Here is a 21,777-nt window from a genome sequence, read left to right as displayed (position 1 = left end):
AAGACTTCGCAAAGAACCTACTGCACCATGTGCTTTATATATACACACACTCACAAGATGTCTGCCAACAGGTATCTGAGTAACACTAGCCTAGTATTCTGGATAGAGTGCCTGCTACCTGCTGCAGACCTGCCACCTGCCACCAGGCTCCACAAGAGACATCTGTCTTGCCCTAGCAGCAGCACCTGACACTGTACTCTCATCTATTATACACCACATCATAAATTCCTTGTATTCTGTGTTGTGGTTTAACCTGAGGTGTTTGTTGTGTTGCCACAAAATCACAAACCGCTCCTTGGCTGTTTGTGGAGCTAAAATAATATAGACAAGATCTCTATAATTTAGTTACTTTCCACTGTGTTTCTGTAAATGATACACATTACCTCAAATGATTTAAGTATCAATATTTTGATTTGAGAATCTATTTCAGAGCATAAAGATCTGGTATCGGAGGTATTGATATTCCAGTATCGAGCCGCACATCGCTATCACACGCTCACACCTATGGACACTTTTGAGTCGCCAATCCACCTCCTGCCAATGTGTGTTTTTTAGACTGTGGGAGGAAACCAGAGCACCTGGAGGAAACCCACACAGACAAAAAAGTAAATTTGGAAAAGTTACACTTATGTATGGTTTGGCAATTTCTCCAATCACTTCAAAACAACAGTTTCCAATCAGTAAGAGACATAACACGTGCAAAAAAAAAAAAAAAGGTCAAGGTCTTTAGACAAACCCAAAGTCAGAAAGTCTCCTTTTGTCAAACAGGTTTTTGTGATCTTGACAATGAGCTCATTATCTGGCCATACAGAGTCCAGGACATAGGAGAGCTGCACACACAATCATGTTTCAGTGCATGTTTATCTCATTACCATAACCTATTAAAATTAATAACAAGATAAAGGTATATTTGCACATACCAGTTTATCTTAATCTGATTGATGGCCTGTGCCCAAGAGGTTTGAGAGACTCTTATGTTGTCAAATTTAGTGGGAGCTTCACAGTGCATTCCACATTGACCTTCTGTTAGTATAGCATTATACAATGTTACTTGTTTGGAGGACTCTGTTTGAATTGAATTGAATTTTAGGCTGTATACAATGCCATGGGGACATTAAATAGTTCAAAATTAAATAGTCTTACCAAAAACACTTTGTCATAAGTGTGTCTGTTCTTTGTTTTTCATTTCACGATGGAGTCTCAAAATGAGATCGTCATCAATATTGCATGCTTTGCACAGCTTTCCAACAATGCCCACCTTTGTAAAAATTAAAAATGTATAAAAAAATTAAGTACATTGTGTGTTTTAGCATTATAGCAGTCATGTAAACATTTGTTTACGATAAACTAGCTTCTGTTTTCTTAATTTGTCTACAAGCAGCTCCTGGGTTACCATGAACAATTCACTTTCTTTATTGGATTTCACAAAGGAGAATTTCTGATATTCTGTGTTCAGTACTTTCTCATACTTCCTTGTATGTCTTCCAATCCATGGAGCCCATCCAGCATAGGAAAAAATATGTAACATGAATACAGTTAACAGTGAAAATACAATAAAACATAATTACTTGGTACAAAATCACAGGCAATTATTTCTAATTTAATGTCCCAAAATTAGACTGCTTAGCTGGATCCTTGATGTCACTTACTGTAAGAAGAAAAAAATAGAAAAGTAAAAATAAGCTTGTTTAATTTGTTTACATTTGATTTTAAACAATACAGTTTACATATTTGTACATTGGTATATTTTTTGTACTCTTCATTTCTACTGTATTTCTCACATTTCTACTGTAAAGTACCATGACTTAATATGCAATATAACTATTTAAACGTTTAATTTACTGGCCATGCTGAATACTCCATTTTTGTGGAGGTCAATTATCACAACAGGTGGCTAATAATCACAGTTGATACATTGAGCATTGATACAAACACTATAGAGATGTGAGACCTTAGTAATGTCTTTTTCAGAGTCCCCATGTATTCTACAAATGTGTGCAAGCAAATTTTTTCTAAGCGCCTGTAAAGAGCAAAAAGGATACTGTACATTTGGTAGCCTTTGTGCAAGTGAATTGTGTGCATCTGGCAAAGTGCTACTTTCTGTGTGATGTAGTAATGGATGGGATGTATCTGACAGCTTCAAAGGTGGAGCAGGAGCAGAAATATGAGGTGTCCAAGTAGCTAGTGCTGGCACCTGTTGTTCTGAAGGGGTGTTAATACAAAGAAGAGTAGGTTATTGTTTCTTACAGTTAGGGGTGGGTGTTGTTCGAATTTCCAAAACTGATACAGATACAATACTTTGAATTCGATACCGATACCCAAATTATGCTTTCTTCTGTACCTTTGTCTTAATTGTATAAAAAAAAATAAATACAAAAAGGGATAATTAGTTTCACATTTTCACACACCGTATTTATTTAACAGGCAATATGAGTAATCTCATTCTCATACTGTCACCATGAGAGGCTACCATCTTTATATTTGGATCTTGTTGGAACAATGAGCATGTTTGTGGCAAAAACAGTGGCATTACTTGTGCTTAAACTATAAATCTTTTTCCCTAAACTGAACTGCAGTTCAGTTTTTGTAAGTTCTTTTCATGAACTATGAGCATGTCAGCCTTCTTTGGTAAAATGCTCGCTCTTTTCTGATTGATGGTATCACCTGCTGTGGAAAAAATCAGTGTAGAAGATTCCTGTACACACACATACTTGCATGCAAGGTCTGACAGAATTGGCATCACTTCCTTCTTTTCCCACCACCAAGCTACTGGATCGCTTGAAGTCAGCAAGGATGGCATGCCTCTGTAGTTCTGGATCTTCTTTTTTGCCTGTTCTCTGGGAGAAGAGTATCTCTGCAGGCCAGAGGCACCTCCAAGTGGGAGGGACAACGTAACCTTAAACCTATCCCTAATGCTAACCATAACCTCCCACTTGCCGGTATCTGCATACTTCCTGTGTATACCCCTCCCACGTGCTGCTCTCTGGCCTGCATGTCCCTCGCACTTGCTGGTCAACCTACTGGTGACCATATTTGAGATTTAAAAAAAGAGACACATGGGGCAGGTTGGCAGCACAAATGATCATGCAATTATGCTGCTGAAATTTAATAATAATGCATCCATAATAAAATTTAATAATACGGTCAGGTGTGTCTGTGTATTTTTGCCGTTATAGGGACAGAAGTGACGACTTTCAGTTTTTGTAAAATACAGAGTGGAAAGTAAAAGGGCCGTGTGACACAGAAATGCTATCCAAATATGAAGAAGAGACTATGATAAATTACCTTAACAACTTTCAACACATTTCTGTTTGAGGCTCCAATAAAACACTGTGATGTGGAGCTGAGCTTGGCTGAAAGAGATGTAAGCAAAAGAAAGTGTGTGTGGTGAAGTGTGTCCCATTTCTGCTCTGACCTAAGACCCCTTGAACACTTGATCCTGGCGTGCCCTTTTTGCTCACCTAAAACAATGTCATCATATGTCATCGAAGTGCACACTTCAAGAAAGGGATTAAGGCTTTTTGTTAGAATTGGGACAGGGGGAAGAGCGTGGACGGCAAAATCTCGGACAGTTTTGAAATCCTGGCCGGACACATTTTTTAGGTCCCGAAAAGAGGACATCTGGTCACCCTAATTTATGTCCAGCTATATGGACATTTGGAACTAGTTTATGGAATGTTGCTGACTTTAGCATTCTATGTATAGCGAGTATGTGCTTCTAATGATCGATATTACATTATTGTTCATAGATTTCCTGGTATGCTTGTCTTCTCATGTCTGTAACATGAGAAGATAAGGCCTAAGAGTAGAAGATGTTCGTCAGTGACTGCAGTGTTGAGAGTAGTGAGGATGAATATACATAGAATAGGGAACGTTATAGGGACTCCAGTGATTCAGAGGACATGCCAAATGGAAAGGAAGAGGTAACTTAAACAATACAGAGCTTAATGTTAAAATAAACGGCATTGGAATTTTAAAATTTGTTAATTTCAAGCATGTGTATACTGAATATTTTGTAGTAGGGGATTGAGAAACAAATGGCTATGTACACTGTATAGTTGTAATTGTAAATATTGTTTTTTAATTAAGGTGGTCCTTATGAAATATTTTACAGGAAGCTGAACAGTCTTGACAATTAAGGCACTTATTCAAGCATGCAGCATTTAAACCTTTTGATGTTCCAGCATATGTGGATCCACAGTACACACCTGATGCAGACAGAGAACACCGGACACCTCAGAACTACTTTCAAAAGTATTTTGATGATGAATATTGGGGTCTACTTAGTGACCAAACAAACATACAAGCTTTGCAAAATGGAACAGGGCTCAAAGTATCACAATTTGAAATTAGACAACTGGTTGAGTCACACATTGTGAGGGGATGCTTGTGATATAAAAACATATGTCTAGTTAATTATTTCCTTGTGATTTTGAGTAATTTTGCATATTGTGAATGTTTACTGTGTTCTGATAAAATAAAATATAATAATATCAACCACTGTGACCCTGAATTGGATAAGCGGTTACAGACAATGGAAACTCTGACTATTCATTTTATGTTGCAATAATTATTGATATCGCTCAAAAAAGAAAACATTATTTTGATAACATTTTTGCCTATATCGCTCAGGCCTATGCTTAAGACATACTGCATGTATGCTTCAAGAGCTTGCTTCTTGGCAATATTTGGCAATCTTCTATATTTGGCAATGAACTTGGGAACAGGTCAAATCTGTTGCAGACATGCGCACACACTGTGCCCTCACTCATGCACTGCAAACAAAGAAGTCTTCTGTGCTATCAATGGGGGAAAAAAAAACAGGTTCAAGAACCCACTGACATAAGCCATAGTCCAGCAACCTTCTTGAGAAAGGGGGAGGACCAAGTAAGCCCAGCCATTCTCTGATCTGTAGTAGATATTTTCTATTATTATAACCACTAAAAATACTGCCCTAGATTGTGTTGGGTCTACTTCCACCTCATCATTACAGTGTTGTCTCCCTGATAGTTCCACTTCTCTCATCTCATTAAACTTTCACATCAAACGTTTTTACTTGTGCTCTCAATAAGTCTTATTTCCCCCATAATAAACAGAATTCCCCCAAAATAAACAGAAAATTTTAGACCCATTTCTTATCAAGTCAAGTCAAGAGTCAAGAGAGTTTTATTGTCAATTCTGCATATGTACAGGACATACAAAGGATTGAAATTACATTACTCTCCTCGCCAAGATACAGTAACATTTAACAAAAGATTAGATTAAATTCAACCAAGCTAAGTATATAAATATATGAAAGTGAACAAACAGAAGACAAGTGCAGGACATACAATACCAGCAGCTCACTGATAGACATACATGAGACAATGGGACACTGACTGAAGACAATAACCTGATTTGGAGGTAGGATAATTATTACTATTATTACCAGTAGATTGACCAGAGGAGGATAGGTCACCCCTTGTGAGCCTTGGTTCCTCCCAAGTTTTCTTCCTCAGCTGAGGGAGTTTTTCCTTGCCACTGTCGCCCCCGGCTTGCTCACCTGGGTTTTTTCCCAGTTCACATTTCTGTGAATGTGAATTCTGTGAAGCTGCTTTGTGACAACATCAGTTGTAAAAAGTGCTATACAAATAAATTTGATTTGATTTGATAATGGATGTACAAGGCAGTGTAAACAATAGTGCAAAGAATTGTAATAGAAGGAGGTAGGATACTGGATGTACAAGGCAGAGTAAACAATAGTGCAAAATAATCGTAATAGGAGGAGGTAGGATACTGGATGTACAAGGCAGAGTAGACAATAGTGCAAGATAACCGTATAACAAGTAAATAAAGTGAACAAGTGCATACCGGTTCTATTGAAAAAGTCACAGTTAGGTCTGATGAGGATCTTAAGTGACAGTACCAATATAAACAGGACCGGTGTAAACAGTAGTGCAAATATAGGGATAGGAAGCCTGGAGGCTGGTTAAAATGGTTGAGTGCCTGCCTGATTTTCAAAGTCACAGTTGGGTATTGGTGGTAATTGATGAGGTTGCTGAGTAGTGTGTGCGGGGGTGCATGGATGGGGTGCAGAGCAGGGAGAGAGTTCAGCATTCTCACAGCCTGATGGATGGAACTATACCTCAGTCTGCTGGTCCTAGCCCTGAGACTACGCAGTCTCCGCCCTGATGGCAGCAGGCCGAAGAAACTGTGTAGTGGGTGGGTGGGATCACCCGCCAAGCAGAGGGCTTTCCATAGGAGGCGGGAGCTGTATAAGTCCTGAAGGCAGGGGAGAGAGGTACCAATGATCTTCTCAGCAGTTCTCACAATACGCTGGAGGGTTCTGCGGCATGATGCTGTGCAGGCCCTGTACCACGCAGTGAAACAGCTAGTTAGGATACCCCCTTGTAGAAGGTGATCATTATCGGGGTGGGAGCTCTTGCTCTTCTTAGCTTGCAGAGAAAGTAGAGCCATTGGTGAGCCTTCTTGGCCAGTGATGCTGTGTTGATGGTTCAGGAGAGGTCCTCTGTGAGGTGCACACCCAGGAACTTGGTGCTGCTCACCCTCTCCACAGCAGCCTCGTTGATGGATAGAGAGGCATATTGTGTGCGAGTTCTCCTGAACTTAATGATTTCTCCTGAAGTCAATGATATAAATTATAATTTTCTCTTGATTCTTTATCTGCATGTATTCTGTTGTCATGCTCATTTCCACTATTGCCCTTACTGATACAATGCTATTATGAAACAGATTCTGCCCAACAGATAGTTGTCAGTTTCTATTCAGAGGCACAAATCTAACACTCTTTAGCACAGGATGTTCTAAAATGAAATGCTAATAAAATGAATATTGATGATTAGTAACAAATCAGGTTTTGTGCACTTTGACCTCTTGATTGCACTTAATAATTCTCCAGTCCGTCCTGCTGCTGTTAAAAATTTTGGTGTCCTCTCTGACCGTTGTCTTAGCTTTGGCCCACATATTCAATATCTGACTGTGTCTTTCCTTCTTCATACTATTGCTACACTTTGCCCTATTCTCTAAAGTTATCCTGTTCTCACTTTTCTATAAATATGCTGATATACTCAAGAATGCTGGTATAACAATCTGATCATCCATCCCTGAGCAATCCTAAACTGTCACATATATATGATGATGCTGATTCCAATTATATTGTAGAAAGATAATAGAGAACATAAGAGAAAGAACATAGAGACATTGTGCAAAATTAGTGCCTCTTTTATTGGCACAAAGAATAAATTATATTAAATTTATCAATTTCAATCACAGTCAAGAAGCAGCGCTAGAGAACCCGTATGAATTATGAGACTACATATAATACTTCCAGGTCTTGTTCACACATATCTGGATATTTTGAAAGGTTAATTTACTTAAAAAATGTATACCAGCAACAGATTTTTTAAAATGCTCCATCCACAAGTAAAAGTGTAGAATACTCTAATTATGCATGCTGGCTCAGTTGTTTACCTAACTGTACAGGTTATTTATCAGAGGAAAGGCAAAATGGCAATACATGTGTTTTAAAGACTTTTGTGTTTGTGCGTGTGTATGTGTGTGTGTACTAAATAATACATTTTTTTCCAGGCAATTAAAATGATAACAGTGGCCTAGTAGATATGTGTATGTCACATCCAGGTTAGAATATCACAACTTGGTTCTGTGATTTATGCTTAAAAATGTCCACTGCCATCTTCTCACATCACCCCCTTGCCCCACAAACACACACACACTTTCCCCTCCCCTGCCCCGCTTCCCTCCCACTTTCTTCTCAGAAGTCTGTTTCCAGGAGGCTATGCCACAGTTTGGGACAAAATGATCATAATCATCTTGCCACGTGTCCATAAGTGTACATAATGACAGATCTCATTCATGATCCATCCCAGAGCAGCATAATTATAGATTCTGTGCTGCTTGGCAACAGCCCTTCTACATGTACATTCCTGTATGCTGTGTTGTTTATGTGCTATATTGTGAAGACAGGTGATGGAAAAGAATCTCTACAGACACGGTTACCATGGCTAGTACTTAGCCCATGCTCAGAGTCCTCTTCAGAAGATAGTCTCTTCATCCATGTTGGTTGCAACCAGTTGCGGATACAATCTGGCTGTTGCTGGAGGATTTAAATCTGAGTAACAACACTTATTTTGTAGATGGCCTATTGGTGAAGGACAAGACTGACTTTTACATTTGACATGTTTCAGTTCAAGAGATTTCAGTGATCTTTGAAATTTTTCACAGGTTTTCTGTGCATTAATAGCAGCTTGTTTATGCTTTTTACACTCATCAGCTAGTTCAGAGATCTTGTCCTCAGATTCTCCTAGCTTATGTTCCATGGACTTCAGTTTGTACTTCCAGTACTGCTTAAAGACATAATGGCACTCTTTAGCAGAGTCATGTTTGATGACCATATCCTAAAGCTGATCTACATTCTTCAAAATTCCATTCTGTGTCTGCAGAAAAGCCTTTAGATAAAAAGTACTGACTGCTCTTTTGCTCATTGATGTGCTTATTGACTATGCTGTCTATTACCTTTTCAAAATCTGGTTCAGTCCATTGAGGCATTTCAGTCCTACCCTTAACTAATGTTAACTAATGCTATTTCTATAGTTAATAGGCTTCCAGGAGACTTTACAATATTTATGAGCATTTTGGCCATTTGAAGTCATGGTGAGGCAACACAACAAAACAAGCAAACAAACAAAATAAACAAAACAAAAGTTTCCCTTAATAGATAACAGTAACTTTAAGTACTGTTTTCCTCCAATCAAAGTATATAAGAACAGCCACAAAACTGTAAGTTTTTACCAGTGGCACACTAGTGTTTCAACAAACACAAATAGATCTTTCTTGATCAAAGAATATAAAACAGCCGCAAAACACTAGGTTTTTACCAGTGACACGCCAGTGTTTCGACGAAACACAAACAGGCCTCTTTTGATCAGAAAATCTAAATACTTATAAAATACCAGCCTTCCCTCATATAGAGGGGATAACAGTAACAACAGTTACAAACTACTGGTCTTTCCTCACCTGAGGGGATAACAGTAACAACACAGTTACAATTTCAGGATAATTTTACTGACTCATATTCCTTATATCCTAGTCTGCATAGGGGAAGGTTCTGCCAGAATTTCTCTTTAGTTCATCATGGCGTTACTCACCAAGAAGGATTCAGTATGCCATCCGGGTCACGGCACCAACTGTTAGAAATTTGGCATTGAAGAGTCAGGAGACTGGAGTTTGGCGTTGACTGGAGTTTATTTACACATACACAGGACCATGTATGAGTACAGCTGGATGATCTCAGGATGATCTGAAGTTTAGAAACTGGAGGTTCAGAGGTTTCCTTCACGTGCATGCAGAAAAGCACGGGCACAGCTTGGTCATCAGTTTGTCACCAGTTCAGTCTGATCCCGATCCAGTCAGGTCCCGATCCAGTCTGGTCCCGATCCAGTCTGTGACTGTTGTTGCCAGTCCAATCTGTTCCCAATCCAGTCTAACACCAAATATTTTAGGAGGGCCTTATATACATTGGAGTAGTGGGGGAAGGGAATTGGAGGAAGACGGGGAGTGAAAGGAGGGGTATGTAGAATTAGGGTGATGAAGAACGTGTAAGACAGAGGAAGGGGGGAAAAGGTGAGAGAAAATGGAAATCAGGGGAGGGGGTAGGTGTGATAAGGGTGATGGTCAAGGAAATAAGGAACAAGAGGTGTGAGGGGAGGTGTATGATGAGACATGAAACTATGATAGTTTCTCTCACTGGTCCTTAGTGATGTTCAATACCATAGATTTCCTTTCAGATTCGATACTGAGTAAAATTCAGGCTGGTATCACCGATACCAATACTTTGTGCAAATACATTTACATAATGTGTCTGGTAAATCATAAACATAATGTGTCTGGTATAATAATAAAATAATTATAATTTTTTTTTTTACTTATGTCATAACCATATTTATTAATTTGAATAACTCCAACAGTGCCCAGTGCTGCTTAAACTCCACATTTTATCACTCTGTACCTGTGGGCGCTGCTCTGGGTAGGTTTACTAGTGGGTGGTGGATACATGGCAGGCAGGTCCACATGCAATGATAGAGCATTAGAGGCAGACAGCAATCCAAAGCTTTGTGTGCCTGCAGTACTGTAATTGGATAAACCAAACTTGCTATCTGATTGGACCAGTTAAAGCTTTCCTATTGGTCCATCAATTTGCCAAAAAAACAGGGCACAAAATCCTTATTTGATCAAACACAACTGCATTTTTCAGTATATGTGTGAATATTGTTTTATAAACTCAAAATCTTTTTGTCTTGTTTTGACATCATGGCAGGTGTCATGGAAATTATCAACTAATAAGAAATGAGACTGAAACTGGTCTTTGAGTAACCTTTATTGAGAGCAGCTAAAAGCATGCACTAACCCTCTACTCTGCTCTGCTCTAACAAAAGAAAAAACTCTTTTAATACCTTATACACACTTCATTGCCATATAAGGGGTTATTTTGTAACTGAGACACCTATAAGGTAAGAAAGAGATAACAGTTCTGTGCAGAAACTGAATTCTAAGTATCAACTAAAACCCGTGACAGTTAGAATGAGAAAAATATCCTTGATCTCCTGTATGCAGAAGTGTAACTCTTTAAAACTTCACCCCCATATCCTCCTGTCACATTCCTTTTCTAGAAAAGACTCAGTGAAACACTTTGTAAAACAGAATAGTGCAACATACATTTCATAAAACAGCTCATCTTTATATAAAAACAAAGACCTTTACTAATTATTAGTGATTACTACTAATTATTAGTGATTACTACTAAATAATAGTGATTCAATGAGCACACATGTTTACTGAAGAAACATACACATATAAAACTCCCTTCACACAGGAAAAATAGAACTGAACATGTGATTACAACATTATGAAGGCAAAACAGGAATAGATTGTGATAACCGTATCTTTAACTGTTTTTTTTCTGAAGCAAAAAAAAATTGTAAAGAAAAATATATTTTTTTCTGCAATTAAAAAAGGAGAAATTAAAAGGAACAAAAACTTGAAGTGTTTTTATTGTAACAGAACTTTGACACCTTTAACAGTCATGTGCTGTTTGACATGCTTTATTGTACAATGCTGGAAGTACAGAGCAATTAAATACAGGCATAATAGAATACAGTACTTGGGCTCCAGTGTTTGGCCTCTTTTGTTATACTTGGAAAGTAATGCAAAAATATTACCTAAAGATGTCCAACTGGTTTCCAATTGCAGGGCAGCACTTTCTAACTTACCCTTTCAGTCAGATGTGCTGCAGCTCTGCAGACAGTCATTTCTCTCTTAAGAACTTACTTACTTTCTGTCCTGATTGGAGCCTTTTCATTATGTTTGTGATTCTGATTTTAAAAAAATACAGTTAGATTAAAGGTCATTAAATAAGAAGCATGTGATGAAATTTGTGTCACAATGGTGTGTTACACCCCTACCATATAGTATAGATTACTGCTGGACCTGAGGGACTTTGTTTGCTGAAGTGACTATATTTAATTTGTATGCACATCTATACTCCAGTTATTGACTTCATCGTCTGTTTTGTCCTTGCAGCATTTCACTGAGTTTCTGGATGACCTATCACAAGAGGCCTTGCTAGGCCAGTTGCTGAGTGACCCCTTCTTATCTGGGAGAGAAGAACAAATGATGGACACTGAGGAGGAGCTGATCCCATCTTCTCCAGTGCCACCACACATCCAGGCTGAGCACAGCTATTCTCTGAGTGGCGACTCGCGCCCACAGTCCCCTCTGTCACACCTGCCTGTCGAAACAGGCAGCAGATCTGGTGAGCAGCTTTCTCTAATTAAGTGTGGGCATTATACACATTTTCAGTATTTTTATGTAAATATTTTACAACACTGTCTTCAGTTCATTGCACTCAATTTTAAAGTTAGTGTTAAAATATTAATATTTACAAATCCAAGGGGGCTATGCTTAACTGTGATATCTGTTGTTGGTTTTTAACTGTTAAATATTAAAAATGTTTTTGTAAATATTCCATACTATTCCATTTTTTTACATTACATTACCTAGTCAGCTCCTATTGTTGGTACCTGGTCATTGTTGGTCAGACAGCAAGTTTAATTCTGATGTGATTTAAGTTTTTTGCAGTGCCTGCAAAATATTTTGATACATTTTCTCATAAAATTCTCCATGTTTTTGGCTCAGGTTTATCTAAGACTTAATTCTAGACATAATTTCAAAATCAATGGTTTTTCAACTTAATGTTCAGTGATTGTGTAGGTTTGCATTGCTATCAAGATGAACACTTGGGCTGTTTCTGCAGGAGACTCAGACAACGAAGACTGGCCAGCGGAACAGGAGGAAAAGCAGCTGAAAATGGAGCATCTCCTTTGTGAGTCTCCAGGCCTGCTGCCCAATCTGGCTCTCACCTTGTCCCCAGAGGGCCCTGCCATTGAGCCAAAGGCCACTGAATCAGCTCTAACACTCACCCTTCCACAGACCACACAGGCAAGTGTTGTAAAGGTAAAAACCGTTTGACATCACACACTATTATGTAATTTATGATATTGTAACTCTTTCAGCAAACCGGGCCTTTGTGGCTTCTTTCTTTCTAATCAAGAACAAAGATTACATATTTCCGAAATAATGAGTTGAATTTACATCTTTTATTGCATAGACTAGTGCAGTGTTTTTAAATGACCTAAAAATAATCTTTGCATAAAATGCAGGTGCTATGGTATTACTTTGTAGACATTTTTTGGAATATTTAACTATTTAGAATAGGTTCATTAATAAGAGGTAAGTATAACTATAACACTTGTCATGTTGCTTTATACAGATATAGCCATAAAGGTGACCAAAGTAAATCCCATTTCTTAATTTTACCTCTAACCATTGTTTTTGAGTGTCATCTGTTCCCTTGTTATATGTTATGCAGTGCACTACACAAGTCTTAAAATACTGGCTTCTGCAGTCAGATAATGTATGTTTGCAGTATGCAGTTCCTGCGCAGTTGTTGCGATAACCGCTAAGGTGACTTGTTCAGTGGACAAATTAAAAGCTAGCCATCTAGACACTTGGCACATTGCACTGTACAAATTTATCAGGAAACTAACTCGAAAGTGTTATCTAACGCTGAAGAGTTTTATTTCTGTGGTCACTTCATGTAGAAATAACACAAGTAACCACTAGATTGATAAAGCTTTCTCTTTATCTACATACTGTGCCGTATTTGTGGAGAGTTTTATCCAGGAGTTAATTATAAAGGTCGTCTTTAATAAAATGACTTTTCCTCTACAGTGAGTCCATAATCAACTGTGGTCATAAACAAATATATTGCCATTGAGTCACCCTCTCATATATTTTGAAGAGAAACCAGCTTTATCACTACTCGCTAATTAAAAAATTAAATAAGTTTTTCACTCTTCAGTTTTCAGACATTTTATTTTAGGTGCAGGAGTTCCAGAAAAAAAAGTATTTTGAAGTTTACGAAAGTCGTACTTATCAGATTGCTAGCTGCTAGTGATGTGACATATGAAGTGAGGCGTCGGAACCTGTGTCAAGCAAAAAGGGGCATGCCAGATGAAGCCCTGGCTCAAGGCTTGTATTGGTACCGTAAAAATCATGTAATTGATGACAAATGAGGTCTTGGATTCTATGGGACACCATAGATGGGTTTTGAGTTGCTATTTGGTGCTTTTGGTGGTTAAGTGTCAGAGTTAGCGGTTAAAGTTCAGTTACTATATCATAGATTATATAAATTATTATTATTATAATTATAGTGCATAAAACTGTTAGGCAGGACGGTGGCGCAGCACATAGTGTCGCAGTCACACAGCTCCAGGGGCCTAGAGGTTGTGGGTTTGATTCCCGCTCCGGGTGACTGTCTGTGAGGAGTTGGTGTGTTCTCCCCATTTCCGCGTGGGTTTCCTCCGGGTGCTCCGGTTTCCTCCCACATTCCAAAAACACACGTTGTTAGGTGGATTGGCGACTCAATTGTGTGTGTGTGTGTGTGTGTGTGTGTGTGTGTGTGTGTTGCCCTGTGAAGGACTGGCGCCCCCTCCAGTGTGTATTCTCGCCTTGTGCCCAATGATAGGCTCTGGACCCACCACGACTACAGATAAAGCGGTTACAGATAACGAAAAAGATAAAACTCTTATATTATTAGGTTAATGTTTTGTAGGCTACTTGACAATATATATATATATATATATATATATATATATATATATATATATATATATATATATATATATATATTAATAGATAATAATATAGACCTATTATAGGTCTATATTATTATCTATATTATTATTTTTATTATAATTATTATTATTTTAGTTTACTCTTTTTCACTTCTTTTTCACACCATAAGCATTTTTGCACTCCTGGTTCCATAAACACTCCTGCATTCAGTGTCAGTGTACATATTCATTCATTCTACGTAGTCCATTTCATATGCTTCATTTAATCTCCAGGACATATATGTTGTTGTTTTATTTTACACAGTCCTAAAATGAATGCTTACAAATATTCACCTCTCCTTCTGGAGTAGAGTATGGAATATATATAAAATAAACCTATTATAGGTCTATATTATTATCTATATTATTATTTTTATTATAATTATTATTATTTTAGTTTACGGTTCTTCACTTCCAGTTCCATAAGCATTTTTGCACTCCTGGTTCCATAAGCACTCCTGCATTCAGTGTCAGTGTACATCATTGATGTATTTATTTTGAGTGTCCACCATCACAACACTCAACTAATATTTCCATGCAAACACACACTTTTATATTTATAGAGTGGCAAAAATAGTTTACTTTAAACAGGACCTAGACCCTGAATTAAGCGGCAAAGATGAGGATGATAACATTCCAGGATACTCTGGCTCAGGATTAATTTAGTCTGTCACATATCCCTTTGTACAGTAGGTGTAACTAGTGAGAACCTTTCAATGAGGCTTTGGTAATTAACCTTTTGGCAAAACTTTGGGCTGGAAAGCCCTGACACTACCCAGTTTGTGATGCTGCCGGATTTGGAAGGCGCATGCGCAGAACTCCATTCTTGTGTACACTTTACTGATAGTTCCAATATTTTACTAATTTCTTCTTTGAGTATAATTGTAAAGAGTCACTGCCCTCTTTGGTTGAACGTCATTTATTTTTTATCAGGAAGAGGAGGCGCGGTGCACAACAGCAGCATCACAGGCAAAACAAGGCCAGTGGCCACTGGGAGAATCTAGAGAAGCGGAAGATCACTTGGCAAAAATTGTGGGTCATATAAAATTTTTGCTTGGAGCAACTTATGATGTCCTTCCAACTCCACAAAATCTTGGACAGTGGGTAGGTGAAGATCCTAGTTGTAGATTATGTACAGGGGTTAGCTTGCTGAAGCATATTCTATCAGCTTGTAAGGTTAGTTTGTCGCAGGGGAGATATACATGGAAAGAAGAGCTAGTGATGTAGTAGGTGGTTTGCGGACTTGTGACTGGCTCGATGAATAACCGTAGATGTTAAGAGTAGCTGGTTGCTGATCAGATGATAAACAGCCACAGCAAACTTAGGGTGTAGCTGTAGGATTGGAACAATAGAAGTTGTGTGGCTGCTGGTAGGAAAAGGGTGGGGTGGGCCCTATGTGAAGCTCTAATGGATTGGCATAGGATATTTTACATCTTATCTTGTGAATGATTATAATTAATGAACAATGCATATATTTTTCAGGCAGAGCAGACCTATTTGTCATCAATATTTTGTTAGTGTAATGCTCAATAAGTAAGGTTTGTTATTTCTGTTTGTGTGTGTATTGGTCTTTCAAACATAATATTATATTCCAATAATATTCCATATCTTGTTAATAAATGTTTAATTTAATGTAAAACTAAAAACTATTCAGATGACTAAATTATGACTAAAACTGAATGGCATTTTAATCAAAAGACTATAACTAAAACTAAATCAGAATTTGCTGTCAAAGTTAACACTGCTGTCAAAGTTAACACTATTTTCTAAAGATGGGCAAAATCTGTGCTTAAAAGCAGATATTTTCCCTTCAGTTTCATATGGTCAAGTCTCTGTCCCCTTGACTCTCCAAGTTGGACAATGGAACAACTGATCTCATCCATAGATTGCTGAATCCATCCAGATGGAGATGATAATTTGGTTTTAGCTATCATGAATGCAATGATAAAATGCAGAGGAACATCTTCTCCAGTCTCGCCATCTAGCTAACCAAGCTTTTTCTTCATAAAGTAAAACATATGTGCCAAATTTTCTCTCTTCACAAATATGGAATTCTTTGCATTGTTTATTTTTTGGATTGTTCTTAAAATTCCTATGTAATGTATGCATATTTTATTTAGCATAAAACACATCTAAAGTTTGAATGCCTATACATATAGTCACTCACTATGTTTCAAAGTTTAAATATTAGTAACTGAGCAATATATCTGTGATTCAGGGGTTTAGCAACAGTACTAAAATATTTTTTCTATTATTAGTTTGTTCCACTGAGAAACACAATATTGTTCTTCCAATATTTAATCTCTATATTATTATTCCATGCTTTTTTTTTCAAATGGCTAAGATGTTGACAAAGTCTTTGTCCGAGGTTTTGCAGCTGGCACAACACAGTATGTTTTTTTTAAATTATTTTTCTTATTTTATTTATTCATTAAGAGCTGCATTCTCTAGTTATTGTTTTTGTTGTTAATGCTTTTACCTGGTCTGTGTTGCAGATAGAGGATGGTAATACATTTAGCCCTCATATTAAGCTGGAGCCACATGAGGTGGATCAGTTCCTCAATCTCTCTCCTAAAGGTACACTTGTGATTTAATGCAGATTTCATTTAAACAAGGCAAACAGTTTTTGACATTACAAGAATAAAAAATCTGAAGTTTATTTAGCATAATCTGATTGGCAACTTTCATCAAAGTACTGGTAGTTAAGCGCAATGTTCTGTTTGCAGAGCTGGAAGCCCTTCAAATGCCTCCTACTCCCCCAAGTTCTCATGGCAGTGACACAGAGGGCAGTCAGAGCCCTGTTCATCCCTGTGCCCCTGCCAGCCCAACACAGACTCCTGCTGTCCTCAAGGTAGCACCACGTGCCTCCAACTCACTCGCTAACTCGCCCCTGCTGACTGCCCCACATGTGAGTATGATAATTTCTCCATCCATTTTCCCAAATCCTTCCACAACCTTCTTTCGTTCTCTCCCTCTCTCCATCTTTTCACTTTTACTCATGCACATAATTTTATCCATTTATATTTTCTGTCGCATTTTGATTGCTGTACAAGTTTTCACTTGTACTTGTACAACTTTTCACTTGTGGCTTCTTTTCTGCTGATAGAAACTGCAGGGCTCAGGGCCTCTGCTGCTGACAGAGGAAGAAAGAAGAACTCTGATTGCTGAGGGATACCCAGTCCCAACTAAACTGCCTCTGTCCAAGTCTGAGGAGAAGGCCCTCAAAAAGATTCGCAGAAAAATAAAAAACAAGGTATCTGTGGATGTATGGGATCATTTTTTCACACCTACTCTTTGTGAACAAAGCAATTCAGAAAATTTAGAAAATCTACTATAAATCTACTGTAGAAAGTAAAGATTTAATATCTATGTCAATCAAAATCATAATGTATTTTCCTGTCTAACACTTTGAAAAACTCACTGTCTCTGTACCCTCAAGGGTTCATATTCATTCATTCTATGTATTAATTGTATAGTTTTATTTTTTTATTTTAAATTTAGTCAATTTCATAGGCTTTATTTAATCTCCAGGACATATATGTTGTTGTTTTATTTTACACAGTCCTAAAATGAATGCTTACAAATATTCACCTCTCCTTCTGGAGTAGAGTATGGAATGTAGGGAACACAACTGGACTTTAAAACCACTGTTGTACCTTTTACATTATCATTGTTTTTACCATTAGAGACAATGATGTACATGTACAGTACATTTTTTCTGTGAGTGTATAGTACAGTTTCTGTGAATGTATAGTACCCAGGTTTGGTCCTGACCTAAATGAAGTTTATTGCAGGCCAACAAGGAAACACCAAAGAGGGAAAGAAAAGCTCTCCTCTCAGATAATCAAAACTTTGCTTAGTGTTTCTTGTCCTTCCTTGGGTTAGGGTTAGGGTTTATTTACTTTACTTATCAAAACACTTGGCGCAGCAGGTAGTGTAGCAGTCACACAGCTCCAGGGGCCTGGAGGTTGTGGGTTCGATTCCCGCTCCGGGTGACTGTCTGTGAGGTGTGTTCTCACCGTGTCCGCGTGGGTTTCCTCCCACAGTCCAAAAACACACGTTGGTAGGTGGATTGGCGACTCCAATTGTCCGCAGGTGTGAATGTGTGTGTCTGTGTTGCCCTGTGAAGGACTGGCGCCCCCTCCAGGGTGTATTCCCGCCTTGTGCCCAATGATTCCAGGTAGGCTCTGGATCCACCGCGACCCTGAATTGGATAAGCGGTTACAGATAATGAATGAATGAATGAATCAAAACACTTACAGTGAAAAAGCATTATCTTTAATTAAAGGATAAATACAATCCTTTGTGAAAAAATATGAAATCCATTGTGTTGCCTATTTGTCTTGTGTCTACCTTCAGCTCTATGAGAACATGGTTGTTGGGCCTTTAAGATACATATTTAAGTGCTCTTAGTATATTAGCTTATTTCAGAGTGAAACATTTGATGGGTTGTCGTTGGGCTAGTTGAAGTCAGAAGATATTTAGGGGCAGTCTAAAATCATCATACCTCAATAGGAAAATGTATTAAAATTATATGATATATAAATAGATGTGCTTAATATATATTTTAGGCTAATTTGAATTATGAAAATGCGCCCAATGATTCTAGGTAGGCTCTGGACCCACTGCGACACTGAACTGGATATGTGGTTACAGATAATGAATGAATGAATGAATGAATTATGAAAACTTAATATCAAACCATAAATTTTATCACAGATTTCAGCTCAAGAAAGCCGCAGAAAGAAGAAAGAATACATGGATGCCCTTGAAAAAAAGTATGTCTCTTTTCTTCCCTGTAACTACCACACATATAGGGGAGGTTTCCCAGACAAGGATTAAGCCTAATCCTGAACTATATCCTCCATTCAATGGCAAATCACAATTGAAAAATGCTGTGTCTAGGTTAAGTTCTTGTCTGGGAAACCAGTCCATAGAATATTTAATACACACTGAAAACTGGTTGATTTTTTAAAATGCATTATTATTGAAATAGATTTAGATTACATTCAGCATATGATAAGGAAAAACAGAATTAGCACTGCCTTAACTGGATGTCACGGTGGCACAGCAGGTCAGCAGGTCCCCAGAGCTGTGTGACTGAGACACTCTCAGTCACACAGCTCTGGGACCTGGAGGTTGTGGGTTCAAGACCCACTCCGGATGACTGTCTGTTAGGAGCTTAGTGTGTCCGCATGGGTTTCCTCCAGGTGCTCCGGTTTGCTCCCATGGTCCAAAAACACACATTGGTAGGTGGATTGGCGACTCAAAAGTGTCCGTGTGTGAGTGTAATGTCACCCGGTGAAGGACTTGTGCCCCCTCCAGGGTGTGTCCGGGTAGGCTCTGGACTCACCGTGACCCTGAACTGGATAAGCAGTTACAGATAATGAATGAATGAATTTTTGCTGTGTGTACAACTGTAAATGATGATACATTTTTCTGTACACAGGGTGGAAACATGCTCCAATGAGAACAGTGAGCTACGCAGAAAAGTTCAGAATCTAGAAAGTACTAATAAGTAAGTTACATTCTATATTTTTCAAACAGAACACACACACACAAACCAGATTCCAAAAAATTTGGGACACCAAACAAATTGTGAATAAAAACTGAATGCAATGATGTGGATGTGCCAACATCTAATATTATATTCAGAATAGAACACAAATCACAGATCAAAAGTTTAAACTGAGAGAATGTATCATTTTAAGGGAAAACTATGTTGTTTCAAAATTTCATGGCGTCAACAAATCCCAAAAACGTTGGGACAAGGCCATTTTTTACCACTGTGTGGCATCCCCCCTTCTTACAAAATTGAACAGACGTCTGGGGACAGAGGAGACCAGTTTCTCAAGTTTAGAAATAGGAATGCTCTCCCATTCATGTCTAATACAGGCCTCTAACTGTTCAATCGTCTTGGGCCTTCTTTGTCGCACCTTCCTCTTTATGATGTTCCATATGTTTTCTATAGGTGAAAGATCTGGACTGCAGGCTGGCCATTTCAATACCCAGATCCTTCTCCTACGTAGCCATGATGTTGTGATTGCTGCAGAATGTGGTCTGGCATTATCATGTTGAATAATGCAGGGTCTTCCCTGAAAGAGATGATGTCTAGATGGGAGCATATGTTGTTCTAGAAACCTGAACATAGTTCTCTGCATTAGTGGTGCCTTTCCAGACATGCAAGCTGCCCATGCCACAAGCACTCATGCAACCCCATACCATCAGTGATGCAGGCTTCTGAACAGAGCGTTGATAACAACTTGGGTTATCCTTGTCCTCTCTAGTCCGGATGACATGGCATCCCAGTGTTCCATAAAGAACTTCAAATCATGACTCATCTGACCACAGAACAGTCTTCCGTTTTGCCACACTCCTTTTTAAAAGACCCCTGGCCCAGTCCAAAATCTGAGCTTGTGGAGCTTGCTTAGAAATGGCATCCTCTTTGCACTGTAGAATTTCAGCTGGAAACTGCGGATGGCACGGTGGATTGTGTTCACTGACAATGCTTTCTGGAAGTATTCCTGAGCCCATTCTGTTATTTCCTTGACAGTGGTATTCCTGTTTGAGGTGCAGTGATGTTTAAGGGCCCAGAGATCATGAGCATCCAGTAGAGTTTTACGGCCTTAATACTTACGCACAGCAATTGTCTCATATTCTCTGAATCTTTTGATGATGTTATGCACGGTTGATGATGATAACTTAAAAGTCTTTGCTATTTTACGCTGGGTAACGCCATTCTGGTATTGCTGCACTATCTTTCTGCGCAACAATGGTGAATTGGTGATCCTCTTACCATCTTGGCTTCAGTGAGACACTGACATTCTGAGAAGCACTTTTTATACCCAATCATGTTGTCAATTGACCTAATTAGTGCTAATAGGTCTTCCAGCCGTTATATGTTCAATTTCCTTTTTCCAGCCACTTATTGCTACTTGTGCCAACTTTTTTGGGATTTGTTGACACTGTGAAATTTTGAATCAACATATTATTCCTTTAAAATGTTACATTTACTCAGATTAAACTTTTGATCTGTCATCTATGTTCTATTACGAATAAAATATTGACATTTGCCATCTCCACATCATTGCATTCATTTTGTTTTGACAATTTGTTTAGTGTATATTATATATTATAATTTAAGGACCAGGAACATGACAAATGCTTCAAGGTGTTGACTAGGCCTCCAAATTCCAATGTACCAAATTCTCTCTCTCTCTCTCTCTCTCTCTCTCTCTCGCTCTCCCTCTCTCTTTCTCAGGTCTCTTTTGCAGCAGCTACAAACTCTGCAAGTCATGGTGACTGGGAAAGTCCCTCGCTCTTGCAGAATGGCCAGCACTCAGACATCCACATGTCTCATGGTGGGAACACCTGCCATATTGACACAGAGTAGTTGTATTGATATAGAGAGTCTTGCAAAAAATAATACAGATTATAATATGAGAATATGTAGCATATGGATAGTGAGAGTAAAATGTAAGACATACACATCCATAACAATTACAGTACTGATGCTGATAATAAAATA

The 21,777-nt window shown here is 38.3% G+C and overlaps 1 protein-coding gene across 4 annotated transcripts in view; it reads left to right on the top strand.

Annotated features, from left to right (window-relative positions):
• creb3l2 (cAMP responsive element binding protein 3-like 2) overlaps positions 1 to 21,777 on the top strand; it is a 56,453-nt gene that overhangs the window by 25,530 nt on the left and 9,146 nt on the right. For 2 of the 4 annotated variants that reach the window (XM_066667179.1, XM_066667180.1), the window contains exons 2-10: positions 11,596 to 11,827; positions 12,329 to 12,528; positions 15,183 to 15,353; positions 16,745 to 16,826; positions 16,976 to 17,157; positions 17,356 to 17,502; positions 18,969 to 19,027; positions 19,699 to 19,767; positions 21,511 to 21,610. In XM_066667179.1, coding sequence (XP_066523276.1) covers positions 11,596 to 11,827; positions 12,329 to 12,528; positions 15,183 to 15,353; positions 16,745 to 16,826; positions 16,976 to 17,157; positions 17,356 to 17,502; positions 18,969 to 19,027; positions 19,699 to 19,767; positions 21,511 to 21,610 — 1,242 coding nt within the window. The remainder of the gene's footprint in view (positions 1 to 11,595; positions 11,828 to 12,328; positions 12,529 to 15,182; positions 15,354 to 16,744; positions 16,827 to 16,975; positions 17,158 to 17,355; positions 17,503 to 18,968; positions 19,028 to 19,698; positions 19,768 to 21,510; positions 21,611 to 21,777) is intronic. The other 2 variants (XM_066667182.1, XM_066667181.1) reach the window with 2 other exon arrangements.

The sequence above is a fragment of the Hoplias malabaricus genome, chromosome 4 (assembly GCF_029633855.1).
Source record: "Hoplias malabaricus isolate fHopMal1 chromosome 4, fHopMal1.hap1, whole genome shotgun sequence".
In the NCBI taxonomy this organism is placed as follows: Eukaryota; Metazoa; Chordata; class Actinopteri; order Characiformes; family Erythrinidae; genus Hoplias; species Hoplias malabaricus.
Note: the sequence above shows the minus strand (reverse complement) of the source record. Positions and strands in the feature narration are given on the sequence as shown.